The sequence below is a fragment of the Mytilus edulis genome, chromosome 6 (genome assembly GCF_963676685.1).
Source record: "Mytilus edulis chromosome 6, xbMytEdul2.2, whole genome shotgun sequence".
NCBI classification, from domain to species: Eukaryota; Metazoa; Mollusca; class Bivalvia; order Mytilida; family Mytilidae; genus Mytilus; species Mytilus edulis.
In genome coordinates, this window is record NC_092349.1 from 91158668 (window position 1) to 91176576 (window position 17909).

A 17909-nucleotide genomic window follows, 5' to 3' on the forward strand; every position below is an offset into this window, starting at 1 on the left:
GTTTTATTTAGGTTGAAAATAAAAAGCCATTTTTTTTTTTTTTTAACTTTTCTGACGCTTCCTATTATTTCAACCACTATATACATTGAAGTGTGGTCAGCAAAAAATATAATATCACTTCCTATATCATTAACTATGCCATTTATATAAAATAGAAATAAAATGAGTACAAGATAGACCTTTATGGTACCCCAGTTGATATATGCAAAGTGTTGGACGTTTCCCAACCAATGGCAACTTGTTGGCTTCTAGAGTTCAAAACGCTACAGCCTACACGTATCAAACGAAAATAACAATACTCCATTAATTTCCATTTTTTCATTAATAAAGTAAGCGTTAGTGTTGCAGGAAAAAAACCTTTCCTGTCGTCCTACATCTTATGCTTAACTATAATCAATAATTATAGCAGTTGATTTACCGTCGATAAAACCAGACTGAAATGTTAATAGATAATTTGTGTTAATGAAATTAAAAAGGTTTATGAAAATGAACCTTTTAATTGTATTTTTTAATATTTGACATCAAAGATATTTATCTATAATTCAGAAACAGTTCCGAGCCACCCTTATTCGTATATACCAGTATATCATTTACAAGTTTCCATACATCTGGAAAGCTCCTCGTCAACAGCTTTGTAAAAGAATACTTCAAAGACAGCTGCTGCCGACTGCAGGAGTTTTGGCCTAATTGATAAGGTCCTGTTTTTTTTTTAAATATCAAGATTTACGGATCCATCTTCAACATGGGGGATGCATCAATTTCATTGCATTTCTTGTAACAATGATCATTCATATCAGAAACGTTTAATGTTTCGTATCTCCTAATAATCTTTATATTCGTTTCGCTGTTGTTACTAGAAATAGACGATTCTTCTACGTTTATTTCTGTTTCTTCGATACTTGTATCTTGCTGTTCGTTTTCGGTTATCCTTACATCAATATAATTCCTACAGGGAACCAGATAGGATTCGTCCGATGATGATCTCAGGGCATTATTCTCCTGACTATGTTTGAACTGGTGAATGGCACAATGTACATTTCGACTCGACATGTTATTTGGTTCCGAATCTTCTAAATGGTCATTCAACGGTTGACGTGAGCAATTTTGTGCGTTGTTTCTGGTGGCTTGATGGTAAACGGTATTGTTTATTGGGTTATAATACACACTATCAATTTCATCGTAATGGGCTGGTCTTGAACCTGATTCATCATTTCTACATGCCAGGGTCCCCCTACTGAAATACGATAAAATCAATTTCTAAATACAATGTGCTACGCCGTATTCTATTTGTATACATATCATGTGTTGTTAGTTGTTTGCAATGCATAAGTAAATTTACCACAGTTTGACGGGATTCGTATTACACATTTTTCATTTGTTTGTTTATTTTTCTGACTGTTTGTTTGTTCGCGTTTGTCGTATTTATACAATCGTAAAAATTCTCTTATTTGATTATTATTTTGTAGGGTCCCCTTTGTATCGTCGACCTCTGTATTTGTATGTGGTGTAAAGTGTGTGTCATTGTGCCTGTTATTATAGTTAGAGGTTAGGCTAGCTATAGAATCAGGTTAAGGGAGCCATTTACTACATAAGAAAATGCCTGTACAAAGTCAGAATTTAGACAGTTGTTATCCATTCGTGATGGTTTGGACTTTTTTTTTTTGCGATTTGATTCTGTTTTTGTATTATTTTACTTTTTGTATAAATCCAGTTACAGCTATTTAAAACAAATTATGTTATTTACAACAGTATTTGTAACATTGATATCATACATTTATCGATTACGAACCAAAAATAAGAAAAAAATATACCTATCCTGATTCCTGCTAGATCGTTGTTTGTTCTTCCAGGCTGAAATAATGAGAAATATAATCTTAAAGTAAATCGGTCCACATATACGTAATAACATATAGTTATGTCTAGACAAACGTCATTGTGTAAATGCCACTATCATTTCACCATACCTTAGTTAATAACAAACAAAGTTCTTATGTTAACCCTTTCACGTTCCGCCAAATTGGACGTAATCTTATGGAAAGACACTATCAAAGTTCAGTCGCATATAGCATTCGCACTGAAGCTCACACAAAGGTCGTTTTGGGTCAATTTGAGAGATAATTGATTAAATATTTCAAAAAAAATAATATATCAGAAATTTTGTCTTTTGACGTCACATATTATCTGTCCAAAAGTCACGTGACTTGAGGAAAAAAAATGAAAAAATACAAAATTCTATTTTACTGGCTAATATGATATAGTTTTGGTGTCAAAGCAATGGCCTAAGTCTGATAGAAACAAAAAAGTTGCCTTTATGGTATAGTTTGAGGAAATACGTGCTATATGCCTTCCAAAAGTTGATGCCCGACATGCAAAATAACGGATTTCAGCCGTTTTTTCGTCCAAATCTAATCCTTAAAACAAATTTTAGGCTAAATTTATGTTTATTCAAGCAGCACATAGAATTTTGACTTTAAAAGTAAAGATTCAATGAATTACCAATAATAACTATGGTGTTTTGGGCCTATGATGTTTTTGTTTAGGGGGGTGCATTCTTTAAAAACATACAAACATTGTTTTTAATTTGAGTTTTGTATTTATCCATGACTCTCTTTTTGAAATTGAAAGTAAAGTAAAGTTAAATTTAATATAGGAAATTATTTTTTCACCTCCGGCTTTCAGGTTCGAACATGCAATCTCTCTACTGTGTGCTAGTACAGCTTCCCACTGAACCACTGGAGTACCGGTTTAAAGTATCGAAATTTTAATAGTTAACTCTTCCATTAACGAAGTGACAGTAAACAAATAATCAGCCTGTTTTCGTTTAGAAAGTAAGTCTCGATATAACATATAATTGTTTTAAATCCCATCATTTTGAGCAAATATAGGATGATATCATACTTTAGTCTGCCTGTTTTTTTTCTAAACTTTTACCGGTTCCTTTATTTCAACAAAATTGTTTTCGGCATTTCCATTACCAGGCACTTCAGAAACAATGTTCTGTTATATCTATTTCAACTTCGTTAAAAGAATTCATGACTTTTTATCTTTTTTTTTTGTCTATTTTTCAATTAGTTTGGAAAGAATTGACCACACATTGAGAGTGCATTTCAAGTTAATGATTGTGTTGGTACACTTTAAATCACTTATTTAACTTGTGTACAAGTTTTAATCATACTATGAAAAGTTTCCCTCAAAAATACACGGCGTAATTGATAAAAAAAAGTTATATTGCACTCAAAATCAACAGTATATGTTCCAATACTCTACGGAAATATTTCGTTCAAATTAAAAAAAAAAGAAAGGTTTTCACAGGAGAAAATGTTGTCCGTTAGGGGCGATTTGATACCAAACCGTACTCGGAAGAAGTTTAAGGCACCATGAACTACACAGCTGTGATATAGGGGATTGATTTGAGCCCGAAAACACTTCTGTACGTAAATAAATGTCAAAAATTCAATACTTTACGCAAGCTAGTTGCCCAAAAACATAGCCCATCGGTACCAGAGGGGTAATCCCATAATGACTTAATATGATATGTCTTGCTGATGTATTGTTTGAGGACTGATTTTTAGAAATTGTACAATTCAGGGTATTAAGGGTTTTAACATGATTTTACATAAATTTACACACTTTTTTAACATTTAGTTTGTAGAAAATGTAAACAAACAAATTGTGAAATGCACAGAAAATTAATTTCATTATGATCTTAAAAATGAGAATAATAATAATTAGGATAGTTAGAATAATAATATAATTATAATAATAATATAATTATAATAATAATATAATTATAATAATAATATAATTATAATAATAATATAATTATAATAATAATATAATTATAATACTAGTTATAATGTACGTTATATGTTAAGCTACTAAACACCGACAGATCCATGGAGGATTAGTACAATCTTTTACTAAGCGTCTACGGTCCTCGGGGGTCAGTGATGAACCGTGTAACAAATTTATCGGATTTTAACTGACGTACGACGCGTATTATTGAAAAACAAACAAGGATATACAACGACAGCAAACGATGACCTCACCATTATAAGTTTACCAGACTTCAACAACCCAATACGCAATTTACTAACCCTCTACGGATCGATATGTGGTTACGGCGTTAAACGTATCACAATGTCATAATTTACCCGCGGTGCTATAATTATGATATTAATTATGGTGTTATATAGACACTTACCTTTTATTCCACACCAATAGATAACCATCATCAAAATCATCACTCCAAGTATCATAGCCAATTCCAACGTGAAAACTGTAACCTTAGAATGGTGCTTTTCTATGATTAGAAATGATACATCATATAAACTACAGATCATTTCTTTATGATTCATTACGCAAGTTTGATATATATTTTACAAAGCAGACAGAAAGAAACAAATAGAGATTTAATAAACAACATTGTGCTATTAAGATCTCAATTTAAACGTTCTGAATCTGTCGATCGTTCGAGATGAACATAATTTACGGCATTGACTTTGATCATTATCGAAGACGTTATGATTACCGTTAAAATTGAGAATGGACATGGGGAATATGTAACAGAGACAACAACCTGACCAAAGGGCAGAAAAAAGCGATAAAAGACGTTTAACTAAACTCATAAGTACATGTTTGTCGTTAAACTAACATTAAAATAGTAAAAGACTAACACAGACCAGAGGATCCTGACTTGGGATAGTTGCAAAAATGCGGCGGGGTTAAACGAGTTTTGTGAGATCTTAACCCTCCTCCTATACCTTTAGCCGATGTAGAAAAATCAAACACCTATCATATACGCGCAGTAAAACTCAGTTGACCAGAAGCAGTAAAACTAGTCCTATGTAAGAATAGGAAAAAAAAATGACAATGATTAATACATTGACAAATTTATCGTCAACTTTCACCAGCTGCATTCTTAGAATACACTCGTAAGAAGTAAACTGCACCAGGTTGGAAACCATCTATTATAGCTGTAGATGTGTCTTCTGTCGACACACGACTCCATTGTGATTCAAAATATTTGCGGTATTCTACGAAGAAGGTTTCTTGTAATCCGATGTAGTGTTCCGTTCATTTGACTATAAATTTGTCAATGTATGAATCAATGTCATTTTTTTTTTAATTTTTATAACGCATTGTTGAAGGCCGTACGGTAACCTATAGTTGTTAATGTCTGTGTCATTTTGGTCTTTTGTGGATAGCTGTCTCATTGGCAATTATACCACATCTACTTTTTTATAAATGTTATTACATGTAGCAGTTACTGACATGCCAGCTTCATACCTCAGTTGAACTAATAGACCTACATGTATTATGTCTTCATCATATGAATATCAGCGACAATACCTCCCGTAAGGAATAGACTGCACTCACGTTGTTTTGTTACTTTGTTGTATAGATGTCTCATTGACAAACATGATTCATACCAAAAAAGGACCAAACTGTATAGCAAAATGTTGATATAGCAAAATCATAACTGTATAGCAAAATCAGTGATATGCACCAAGAAGATACAATCCGTAATATTTAATTTTCTAGACGTATTACAGCAATTGTAAAATGTCCAATAAACAAATTTTCATTATTTTATGCCAATGCAGAACACAAAGAAGTGCCATTAAAAGCTTTCGTAGATTGATTTGATCAACACCGAAATTAACTATTTACACAACATGTTTGATTCTTTTTGATTTGCATAACTATTTTTCATTTTTTAAGTCTGACATAAAAACTGGTTTACATAATTATACTACCTACCTGTTTTGACTATGATAACATCTGATTTGCTACTTTCACCAGCTGCATTCTTAGAATACACTCGTAAGAAGTAAACTGCACAAGGTTGTAAACCATCTATTATAGCTGTAGATTTTTCTTCTGCCGACACTCGACTCCAATGTGATTCAAAATGTTTGCGGTATTCTACGAAGAAGGTTTCTTGTAATCCGATGTAGTGGTTACCCGTCCATTTGACTATAATTTGTGTATCTAGTGTAACAGCTTTTATGTCTTGCGGTGCTCTGAGTGGTCCTACGAAATTAGAAAAAGTGTTGAATAATTGATATAACATTAGTTTAACTTTTTTTTGCACAGAACATAAATGTGTTGCAAGTTTTGCACCTTATGTTCATATCTGAATTTATGATTGTTATTATATGTTCAAAATGACTGTGCATAACTACTTCAATCCTTTGAACGAGCACAATTAGCTTGTAAAACCCTCAATATGAATAAATAAGCTTACGTTATGCACATGCTTTTATAGAAATCTTCATTGTATTGGGATATAAACTCGCAATCGTAAAATGCAAGTAATATTTAAAGCTAGAATAGGTGTAACTCAATATGTGAATTACCATGCCTGACACATATATTGTATATACTTATTTAAAGAAAGAAGCCGTAGTATAATTGCCAATGAGAAAAAAAATTGTTTATAAACCAATTTGATTTATCCGCTAACAATATGAACATATTCTTTATAGATTATAAGTATTCTTTGTTTTGACTTATTTTGCTTTGGTTTTCCATTTTTGTTTTGTATCTTTTGGATCTGAATTTTGAAGGTATAACTTGACTCAATGCATATGGTTGACTTGAAATTGTAAAAGTATAATAAAATAGTCTAGTCTTAAAAATATGAAGCTGAAACACACCAAACGAATATTGAAAAAATGTCAAATTTTCGACTTGGGACAGGAATTTTCTAATGTAGAAAATGGTGGATTCAACCTGGTATATAGCTAGCTAAACCTGGTTTTATAGTTAGCTAAACCTGTTTTATAGCTAGCTCAACCCTTCCAAAATACTGTTTGTTGTCCATTTTATGATTATACCAAAGTGTTTTTTTTTTATTTTCTGATACATTCCCCAATGTGAAATTGAAAAGTATTTCTTGAAAAAAAAGTGTACATAACAATCGTATCATACGCTTTAATCTTATTACTTTGGGATATCTTTCGCATATTTTGTTAATTGTGAACGAAAAGGTAAAACATTCTACACAGATAAACAAGTAATAAGTATGCTGAAGTTTTTTATTGACAACTTTTTTCAGAATTTGGAAGTAGACTGATTCAATACACTAACAACATTTCTATCTTCTGTCCAACCTCTGCTGGTTTCCATATGAGTCGGAGATTCCTCAAATTATTGTAAACAGAACAAGAAGATCTACGAAGCCAGATCATAAAACTTCACAATCAGATATACGAATGATGTTTTTTTCAATTTACAGTCCAAACTTTTCTGATTGGATTTAATTAGTATATCCTCCAGAACCAATAAAGGGCTGCACTTTAGCGCATGATACGCCAGTTGTTTGAAAGACGACGGGCGTATAAAAATGGCAAAAAAGTTTACAATGACAATGAGGAGCAGCAAGAAGATAACAGGGAAAGTGAAGATGGTGAAAGTGACTCTACTGAAAGTTATGATCTAAATGAGGAAGTAGGTGATGAAAGTAAGGATTTCATTAACGACGGGCGTATAAAAATGGCAAAAAAGACTACAATGACAATGAGGAGCAGCAAAAAGATAACAGGGAAAGTGAAGATGGTGAAATTGACTCTACTGAAAGTTATGATCTAAATGAGGAAGTAGGTGATGAAAGTAAGGATTTCATTGATGATGAAGTTAAAGATTTCATTGATGATGAGGACGCCTCTTCTGAGAATGAAAATGAGGATTTTTCTGATGATGAGGACAGTGGTTACAGTGAAGAAGACACTGATGATTAAACCTAGTTCAGCTTTTCAATATTTAGCATAAAAAACAAATATCATTAACATTGGCATATAACATAGAAGTCTTCAATGCAATATAAGGAAAGTGATATATGATTATGGGTTTTAGTAATTCTATGGCTGATTTCCAAATTTTATATTAGTTTGAAAGAAGGTAATTTTCTTGGGGTATATTGCTAAGGAATCCATACTAAATTATACAAAGATGTATGCAAAAGTTGTTCAAATGGTGCTTACTATGGTGGATAATGATTGTTACCTTTTTATTGTTTAGAATATTCACATGATGATCATATTGATAAATGTTTAGGAGACTTGATTTCCTTATTTTTTTCATAAAATGACACCCTTTAACGTGCTGTTGTAGACTAGTTATGTTTTATAACATTTGTTATTGCGCTCAACCCTTCCCCCGAAACCAATTTTAACAAGAGTAAAACATCCTATATGCAAAAACAGTATTTGATTTTTATCCATAGCTTAGATAGTAAAAATGTTATCATAAAATGATATATGCCTCAGGGAACAGTTAGTATCTCAGGGACTGCTAATGTGCTTTCATCCTTGCAACCATTCAATAATAGTACAAACGTATGACATTCATGGAACCTATTTTTTACAAGAAATTTAACGTTTTAAATTGAACTAAAGATTTTACAAATTTTATGTTTTCATCAGATTTTATTAAGTATTATGTGTTACATCAATAGATATAAACAATTCACCAAAGTTTCATGGACATTGGTGAAAGCCTTTTTGAGTTATTGTCCGAAGTGTTAAAAATCCCCCTTTTTTATGAATAAAGCCCCATAAATCCAAAACATAAAATTTGAAATTTATAAAAATTGAAAGGGAGCTTACATCAATAGATATAAACAATTCACCAAAGTTTCATGGACATTGGTGAAAGCCTTTTTGAGTTATTGTCCGAAGTGTTAAAAATCCCCCTTTTTTATGAATAAAGCCCCATTAATCCAAAACTTAAAATCTGAAATTTATAAAAATTGAAAGGGAGCTTACACCAATAGATATAAACAATTCACCAAAGTTTCATGGACATTGGTGAAAGCCTTTTTGAGTTATTGTCCGAAGTGTTGAAAATCCATCCTTTTTTATGAATAAAGCCCCATAAATCCAAAACTTAAAATATGAAATTAAAAAAAAAACGAAAGGAAGCTTACGTCAATAGATATAAACAATTCACTTAAGTTTCATGGAAATTGGTGAAAGTGTTTTTGAGTTATTGTCCGAAGTGTGGACGACGGACGGACAGACGGACGGACGGACAACGGTATACCATAATACGTCCCGTCTAAAAGACGCGCGTGTAAAAATAATATTACAAAACAGACACGCCTTCTGATACCGATTCTTCTAATGCAACATACACGATCATCTCAGTACCAGAATCTATGACAAACGAGCCAATTTTGATTTTGAAATTATTAATGATAACAACCGTGGTAGCAACATATTAGATTCACCTGCATTTGGGATATATATGTTCCTACTCAAGCGGTGGTTTCGCAGAGTTTGTAAATCGTCGTGTCTTAGCAGCAACTTGGTGAACCAGGGTTATGTCACACACAACGTCTCGTTGTTTTACTTAAAAAGTTTATTGGCACTATTTAGTTTGTGTTTAATAATATCCGTCCGGTGCTTATACATCCCGTCATTATTTTATTTTGCCATAGTAAATGTTTGTATTCTTATCTTTCGTTTTTGCTAATGTGATTTGGCAATATTACTATTTTCCTGTTTTGTTTGTTGACATATTTTGTTGTTGTTAAAGGGATAAAGATTACAACATCATGTTGCTTTTGTGCCTCTATTTTTGCGATTTTACCTACAATGTCTGTTTGTTTTGTTCACACATTGTTGTCAATATAACGGAAATTTACTGAGACAGTGATACACGTGAAATATTTAGCTAGCCAGAAAACCAGGTTCAATCCACCATTTTCTGATATGAAAATGTTTGTTCCAAGTCTGAAATATGACAATTGTCTTCCATTCGCTTCGTTGGTTGATAACGATTGATCTATCAGATTGTATAGGTTTCCTCTATTTGGATTAACCTTGATGTTTTGTGTTTTGTGTTTTTGTTTTATTTTTTTACATATTTATTTCGAAATACACAGTTAATAATCAACTATGTGTTACATTAAAATTTGATCTGGGTACATTTTGAATAAGTTTCATAATAAAAAAAATGATGATTAATGATACATGTTTTTGCTGGTTAAGTGATAGACGATATTCTCTTTTTGATATTGTTTTGTATATTTGTATTATTCATAATTGCTACATTAAGTATATACTAGGTAATGTTATTGAAACAAGTAAAACAATAGAATTAAAACATATGAATATATTATATCATACTTACGAAGGTCAATTGTGAAGTCAGCGGATCCAAACTGATTATAGAGTTTTAATTTATATAACCCAAAATCTCTCTCTGCCTTTACACTAACTGTCAGCATCAGCCTACTTCCATTCACCGAAACAGTTTTATGATATACTCTGTCAATAACTTTCATGATTTTAAGGAAATAGTTTTCATTTGAACGTTTCATTTCATTCACAATAATTGATATGTTCTCAATCTCTGGAAAGCTAACAAAGTCATAGGCAAGGTAAACCTGCTGACCTTTTATTCCATATTGTGTGTTATTGTTAGAAGTAACAAAGTACGGTTTTCCTGGAGAATAAATACAAATATGTCAAAGTTTTTTTTCAAGGCAATGTATATTAGTTATCATTACACCTTACATATATTACAAACAATTCTATTGGGTATCACGTTATCACGTGACATGGAATAATTCAGTTAATTTTCACTTAATAAAAGAACGAGCAACCCTAAAAATCCACACCAGCGGTGAACAACCCTTTTATTACTCAACGGCAAATAACCTTGTCAGCTTGTGTTTGTTTGGTAATATAAGGATTATAATGAGTGTTAAAAGGGTCTTTCCTCAATGTGTGTCAGTTCTGTATAATAAAACAATTGTGGCCCATTAAAATCGATGAATATCCAAATTTGTCAACCCTTAAAGGCTATTTCACTTCGGACTGCGCCATCACTGAAATAACCTTCACGTGTTGAAAATGATAGATACTCATCTTTTCAACGAGCCATAATTGTATATTATTCAATAAGATGATACATGTGATCTAAACAATTTTGATATGCTGACTGCATTAAAAATTCTGATCCTAAACATTTAAACAACGACTAGAATTTAGTTCAACTACTTCAAATAAACATTGACATATATATGCAATCGTCCAATCATTCTCAAAATGTGCATCTGTTGCATCAATTTGTTTTAAAGCTATCTCGGTTAATTTAAAAAAAGAAGATGTGGTAAGATTGCCAATGAGACAACTGTCCACAAGTGACCAAAATGACACATACAATAACTACTATAGGTCATCAACAATGAGCAAAGCCCATACCGCATAGTCTGCTATAAAAGACCCCGATATGACAATGTAAAACTATTCAAACGATAAAACTAACGGCCTTATTTAAAAAAATAAATAAACGAAAAACAAATATGTAACACATAAACAAACGACAACCACTGAATTACAGGCTCCTGACATGGAACAGGCACATAATGGTTTGATTTGTTTTCTTTTTTCACAAGTACATGTATAAAAAAAATATCGGTATGTAATTAAAGAATATATAAAGAAAATAATAATTATTTCAGTCATTTTGTACAATTCCTAGCGAAAATTGGGGATTTTATAGTATCATTCCTTAGTTCAGTGATTTTACAAAATTTCCAAAATTTTGAAATGCTTGATTTTTCAAATTTACTGAACATATACAAGCCTATTGGTGCAAAAATCTGTGACAAACAGGACGATTTCAACATCCCAATTATCAATTTCCCATTTATCAGCAGTAGCATACCCTCTGTCCCTTCGTAGTGTGTTTATATACATGTATTTCAGTTCATACGTTATCTGGAATTCATAAAGAGAAGTGTGCTCCCTACATGCCCTACGCAGAAACTGCTTCAACACAGTTGGACACAGTTGGACACCATCACGAATTGATTGATCCATACGATATGTATTTGTCTAAACTAAATAAGGACATTTTTTTTCCGCGTCTAAAATTGTGGTTTGCCATTTACGTCGTCTAGTCTTTTTAGTACTGCAGGTGACTTATTCCCGATGTGATTGATTTTGCCGAGTTTGAACTCGCATTGCTTTAAGATGTGCCACGTTATGTTTTATCAAACATTCATGTATTTAGTTAGTATATTGTATTTGATATTCTGATCGGATATTGTTAAATGTCTTATCGCTTGTCGTAATTCTATTTTTTTTAAATTTATTTGTTTTACAGTTTGATTTTAGAAGAAATACCGACATAGCTAGATAATACATTTAATAATCTAATTACTAACACAATTGTATATTTAAGTATTTTAATTGTTATTAAATACGTCAAATACCATAATTACAAACCTAATGTTGAACTATCTATATTTGTTTTAGAATTTGCCTGCAGTGACCTCACTTTTTTGGCGTCGATCGATTCGTGTGATACACAATGCTAGGTTTTGTTGTGCTGTCCTTTGTTATTTTCGTGTTTGTTTTTATTCTGTGGTAAGTCACCACTTCGATGTTGCCACGAATATCAAATATGTGGTTGTTTTTAATTTTTTTTTTTAATAAATTTACTGTTTGCAAAAGTATTAATTATTCTAAATACCGATTTTCTTATCCCAGACAAATTTAACCTTAGCCGTATTTGGGAAAACTTGTTGGAATTCTGGGTCATCAGTGATCTTCAACTTTGTTTGACTTTCTTTACTATTTTGAACTGAGCGTCACTGATAAGTTGTATGTATACAAAACACAAATCTGGAGTATTGAATTATAAGCCTGGTAACTTTCATTAGCATGTCCAAATATTCTTGCATTTATTTGTACTGTAGTCCTGTCATGTAATAATGTCATTTTAGTGTTATATTCAACATTGCTATAAAAGTGCTAGGTTCTGCTAGCCACAATACCAGGTTCAATCCACCAATTTTTATTACAATATCTTTTAACAAGCCCAGGATATAGCAGTTGTTATCTAAAAGTACGTTTCTGTGTGTGTTGTATCGTCGTTTGGTTTTTTTTTCCTCTGAGTTTCGTTGTTTTCCTTTTATAGATGTGTTTCCGTCAGTTTTAGTAACCCGGTTTACTACTGTTGCCTTTATCTATTGTTTCCGGTTGTAAGGCTATACATCCATAAAACAATATGATATATTTATTTGATAGTTAACATTTCTAAGCAGAAGACTCCAAAATTACGTACCTTGTGCTTTGAGAAAAAATTCTCCTGGAATAAAATAACTGCTACCATTCAACGAAACCTTATTAGATGCTTGACAAATATAAAATCCTCTATCGTGATGCCGATCTGTCTCTCCTGGGATGTTTGGAAGTATAAGTTTACCACTACCATTGCTGGGGAGATATCTGATCAGATCAGAATATTCAGACTTATGTTCCCACTGTTTATAGATGTAGAGATTTGGTACTCCATGAGCTAAACAGTTTAATTGTTTGTAACTACCATGGTCTTCAAATGTGACATGTATCGTTGGAGAATCTGTCAATTTGTAATCAAACAAAGATGTACATATCAAAATGAGTTTGTTTCATTTACAGAGTTTATTCTATAGATCAAGACGAATGCACTTTTGTTTTAACACGGTTTAAAGATGAATAGAATTATGAATAGAATCAATTAAGGCTCACAAACTTGCTCCTCTGCTTTCAACATGGTTCAACAAAGCGTATGATTCAACAATCAACAGAACATTCCATCGACAATCCTTAGACAAATCAAAATTATGAACATAAACAATCATACATCTTAATTTTGATAGTGTTTGAAGATTTTTATCTGTGTTTTGACGTTTGCCTTTGAATAAACATATCATAACGATTATTTTCTAGTATATTTCTAATAGTAAAATTTACCCTCGTGAAACTTACAGTAAACCTCAATGGTCACAATATCTGAAGCTGTTCCGGCCATGTTTGTGACGGTGCACTTATACTTTCCTGCATTGTGTCTATTGATGCTCTTGATATTTAGATACATTGATCTTCCAACCAGTTGACTTTTTTGTGCGAACATTTTTTCCCATTTCAATTCATTGACTACGTGGTTTGAACTGTAGTTACAATATAATGTTAAATCTTCACTTTCGGGTATACCAATGGTTTTATTGGAGGAAATCGACACATTCGGTGGCACTATATACATAATGATACATAACAACGATTACATTTATTTAAAGGTAAATAGATAAGTATTTAAAATATAAGAAATAGTTGAGGGTTCTGCAATAAACATGTACAAAGTGAAGATTGATTGAATGTATTAGTATATGCGATAATATTCATCAATATAAAGTAAGAAGTAAGCGGCTTACATGTTTAACCCCGCCACATTTTTTATCCTGTCCCAAGTCAGGAGCCTGTAATTCAGTGGTTGTCGTTTGTTTATGTGTTACATGTGTTATGTGTTATGCTCAATGTTTAAGGCCGTAAGGTGACCTATAGTTAATGTCGGTGTCATTTTGGTCTCTTGTGGATAGTTGTCTCATTGGGAATCATACCAAATCTTCTGTTTTATAGGCAATGTTCAATGAGAAAAACGAAAACATTACAGCAACCGACAATGACACCTCTACACGTACCATCCCCTTCTGATATATAAAAAAATATATCTATCACTAAAGGTTGCTCTTACTTCGATTTGATGATTTTTACATGTTTATTCACATAAGATAACAAAGAAAATATATTCAAAGAACATTCCTAATCATAAGGCGAAAATAAAATTAAATAATTCGACAGCACCAACGCCATGGCCAAACACCAAAATAGGAAACTAAATAGCTCACCCACCGCACCGTTGTCAGGTTTATTGTGTTTTCTATAAACAATGCTCAATAATGAAACGATAAACATGATTTCTTACAAATAACTGTTAAATTTCGTTTTTTAACACTCTCAAAATAACAGCCGAACAACGATCTCAAAAATGACTATAACATTAAATTGTGCCTAAGCTTTGCCACAAGGTTTGCAAATACAAGATTCGGGTAAAGCTGCCATATTAATGTTTAATGACTTATGTTTAATCTGGTTTTTCTTAATACTAGTAATTCACTTTTAGGATATTGATATTTTTAAATAAATATACAGGGTATTAATTCTCAAATAATACCAATAAAGACATTTTATTTTGTATAATTCACGCTGTAAAAAGAATAATAAAAAAAATATTAAAAAGTAACAAACCAACACTGTAAATTAACAACTAAACAATGCGCTCCATAGAACATTGTGCTATTTTGCTTTTTGTCGCACATGTGTAATTTTGCAAATGGTCTTCGTGTTTCGGTTTGAAAAAATAACCTAACAACGCTGATGTTTTTCCTCCAGAGTTCTATTGTGAACCATTCACACTAATTTTCCATTCGGAATCCCATGAACAACAGTGCAACTTAAATTCAGTTCACGATTCAGATATCCGTACACGATGTGTTGAGAGTCTTCCTCGTCTATTGTTAAGTTGCTTGGACATGCTGAAGTTTATCATATATTTATAAGTTTTAATACTGTTTTTTAATCCCCTAAAAGCTGCTACATAAAGTTGAGAATAAAAAGAAGGGACAACAACCCGACTGAAGACAAACAAATAGCCGACGGTCACCATTTGATATCTAAAACAAGGAGAAAACACTGAACCCCTAAATCAAAATAAGTAATATTTATGTCATCACGGACGTCAAACTGGACTCCAAAACATAGAAATTAACTTAAATGTTATAGCTGACTATGCGGTATGGGCTTTGCTCATTGTTGAAGGCCGTACGGTGACCTATAGTTGTTAATGTCTGTGTCATTTTGGTCTTTTGTTGATAGTTGTCGCATTGGCAATCACACCACATCTTCTTTTTTATATTAAATAAGTAAGGCAAACAATTGCCAGAGGCTTCTGGTCTTAGATTGATGAAAATACGCAGCGGGATTAAACATACGTAGTGTTATCTTAAACCCCTTCTTCACTTTAGCTATCAAATAAAAAACAAGCACATACATGTAGCAACACGCACAGTAAAACTCAGTTCTAAAGAATACCGAGTTCGATGTTGAAATAGGTCATAACAAAAACTATTCTAAATGATAATGATAGATAAAATAACAAAGGACTACTAGCAGTTACTGAAATACCAGCTCCAAGCCTCAATTAAACTGTTTGAAAGATTTGTCCTTCCGCATATGGCAATCAAGCACAATCCTTCAAGTTGTGGGTTAAGTATTACATGTATATCTGACTTTTGAGTACACATTTCACATAGGCAAATGTAATAATATAAAAGAGGTTTGAATGTTCTTTGAAATTAAGCATGGACATTAATTATTGTTAAGAACTATGTAGTACTCACTGTAGACAAACAATCGTACAGTATGCTGTAATATATGACCCGGGTAATTACTTCTTGTTGCACATGTGAATAGTTTTAAATGATCTTTCTGCGTTGGTAGAAAATAGAAGACTAAAGATGAAACTGCAGCTTCCTTTACAGTTTCATTGTTGGTTATCCAAACAAGCTTTCCCTTTGGGATCCCTTCAATGACGTTACATGTCAGGCTCAAAGGTTTATTCAAATAACCATACACAATGTTATTAGAACCTTCGTTTTTTATCGTTAAGTTCCTGGGGGCTTCTACAATATACAACTGATTAAAAATACAGAAACAACTGTTGTGAAGAAAGAAGATGGGACATGATGGTCTAAAATAATTTATTCAAAGCAATGGTTTTATATTTAATCGAAAAACGGAGATTAGAGATACAAATCGATATTTAAACGCATAGGTCGAAAACAAGCTGAAAATGCCATGGCAAGAAGAAACAGCAAACAAAGTCAATCGGACTAATCATGTCAAAAAGATGAAAGATTTGCACACTTTAACAAATAATATAATAACAGAGTCTTTTCAATACTAAACAACTTCATAACATTTATATAAAACGCAATAGACCTTTAACGTAATTAACAAGTGATGACTACACAAACGTTCCTGCATTGCATCTAATACAAAAATAGTAAGAAAACTATAATGAAACAGCAATCAATCGAAGATGTAATTGTTTCATTTTGACACAACAGGCATAGCCTGCTATCCATGTAGTAAATTTGTATAACTTGTGTTGAACTTACTTGTCATTTCCAAATTAAAGTACATTGTCAGAACGTTATGATGTGGATCTCTTTGAACGCATTTGTATAGTCCTCTGTCGTCAATAGAAAAGTATCGAATTTTTAAATTGTACTGATTTGTACCGTTAGTATGTACAATTACAAATCTGTCTGGTTTTGGTAACTTCTGATTTATGGTTTTTCCAATGGCATAAATAAAGAAGTTTGGTGGTCCATGCCAAATTATTGAATTATTCGACAGCTGTTCACATGGTAAAATGACAGTTTCGTTTTCAAAATGATATGACACATTTACAGCCAATAAATCTACAAAATTGAAAAAAGAAATGTACAAGATATAAATCTTTTTATGCAAAGTGAAAAGTTTGAAGTAATATGTATAAGGAATGTATTGCTATTATAGCATTGGGTGTGTAGTAAAATGAATATGTTATTAATACTATTACAGGTCGGGAATATTATTTGAATATGCTGAAATTGACATTCTTATGTCCTTGCAAATAAAATTGTTTATATACGTTTCATTTATACGACGCAATAAATTTTTATCTGGGGTTTTGACCAATCCACTAAATGAGTAACAGTGCAGGATTCACTATAACATGTTGATGATCAACTGATACACGTGTTATTTTTTGAACTACTACTCATTTTCAGTATACATAGCGGGTTAAAAAAATGATTTTCACTTATGGTATCCACATTGATAGTCCGTGATATAAAGTATTCATTCCATGCTTAGATTAACGAAGATGTTCATTTGCAAATGTATGAATTATTCGAAATTCTAAGGATTTTCTTATCCCAGGCATAATTACCTTAGCCGTATTGGCAGACCATATAGTAATTTTAGGCCCACAATGCTTTTTCACTTATACATGTTCGGCTT

At 32.0% G+C, this 17909-nt stretch overlaps 1 protein-coding gene across 1 annotated transcript; it reads right to left on the reverse strand.

Moving 5' to 3' along the window:
- Nucleotides 1-142: 142 nt before the first annotated feature.
- Nucleotides 143-17322, reverse strand: LOC139528884 (cell adhesion molecule Dscam2-like). The gene is made up of 9 exons (XM_071325119.1): nt 17021-17322; nt 16241-16522; nt 13773-14036; nt 13087-13383; nt 10141-10455; nt 5764-6036; nt 4205-4303; nt 1812-1851; nt 143-1234 (listed from the first exon to the last, which is right to left on the reverse strand). The coding sequence occupies exons 1-9, from the start codon at nt 17043-17045 to the stop codon at nt 724-726; spliced, it is 2106 nt and encodes a 701-aa protein (XP_071181220.1). The 5' UTR covers nt 17046-17322; the 3' UTR covers nt 143-723.
- Nucleotides 17323-17909: the final 587 nt, after the last annotated feature.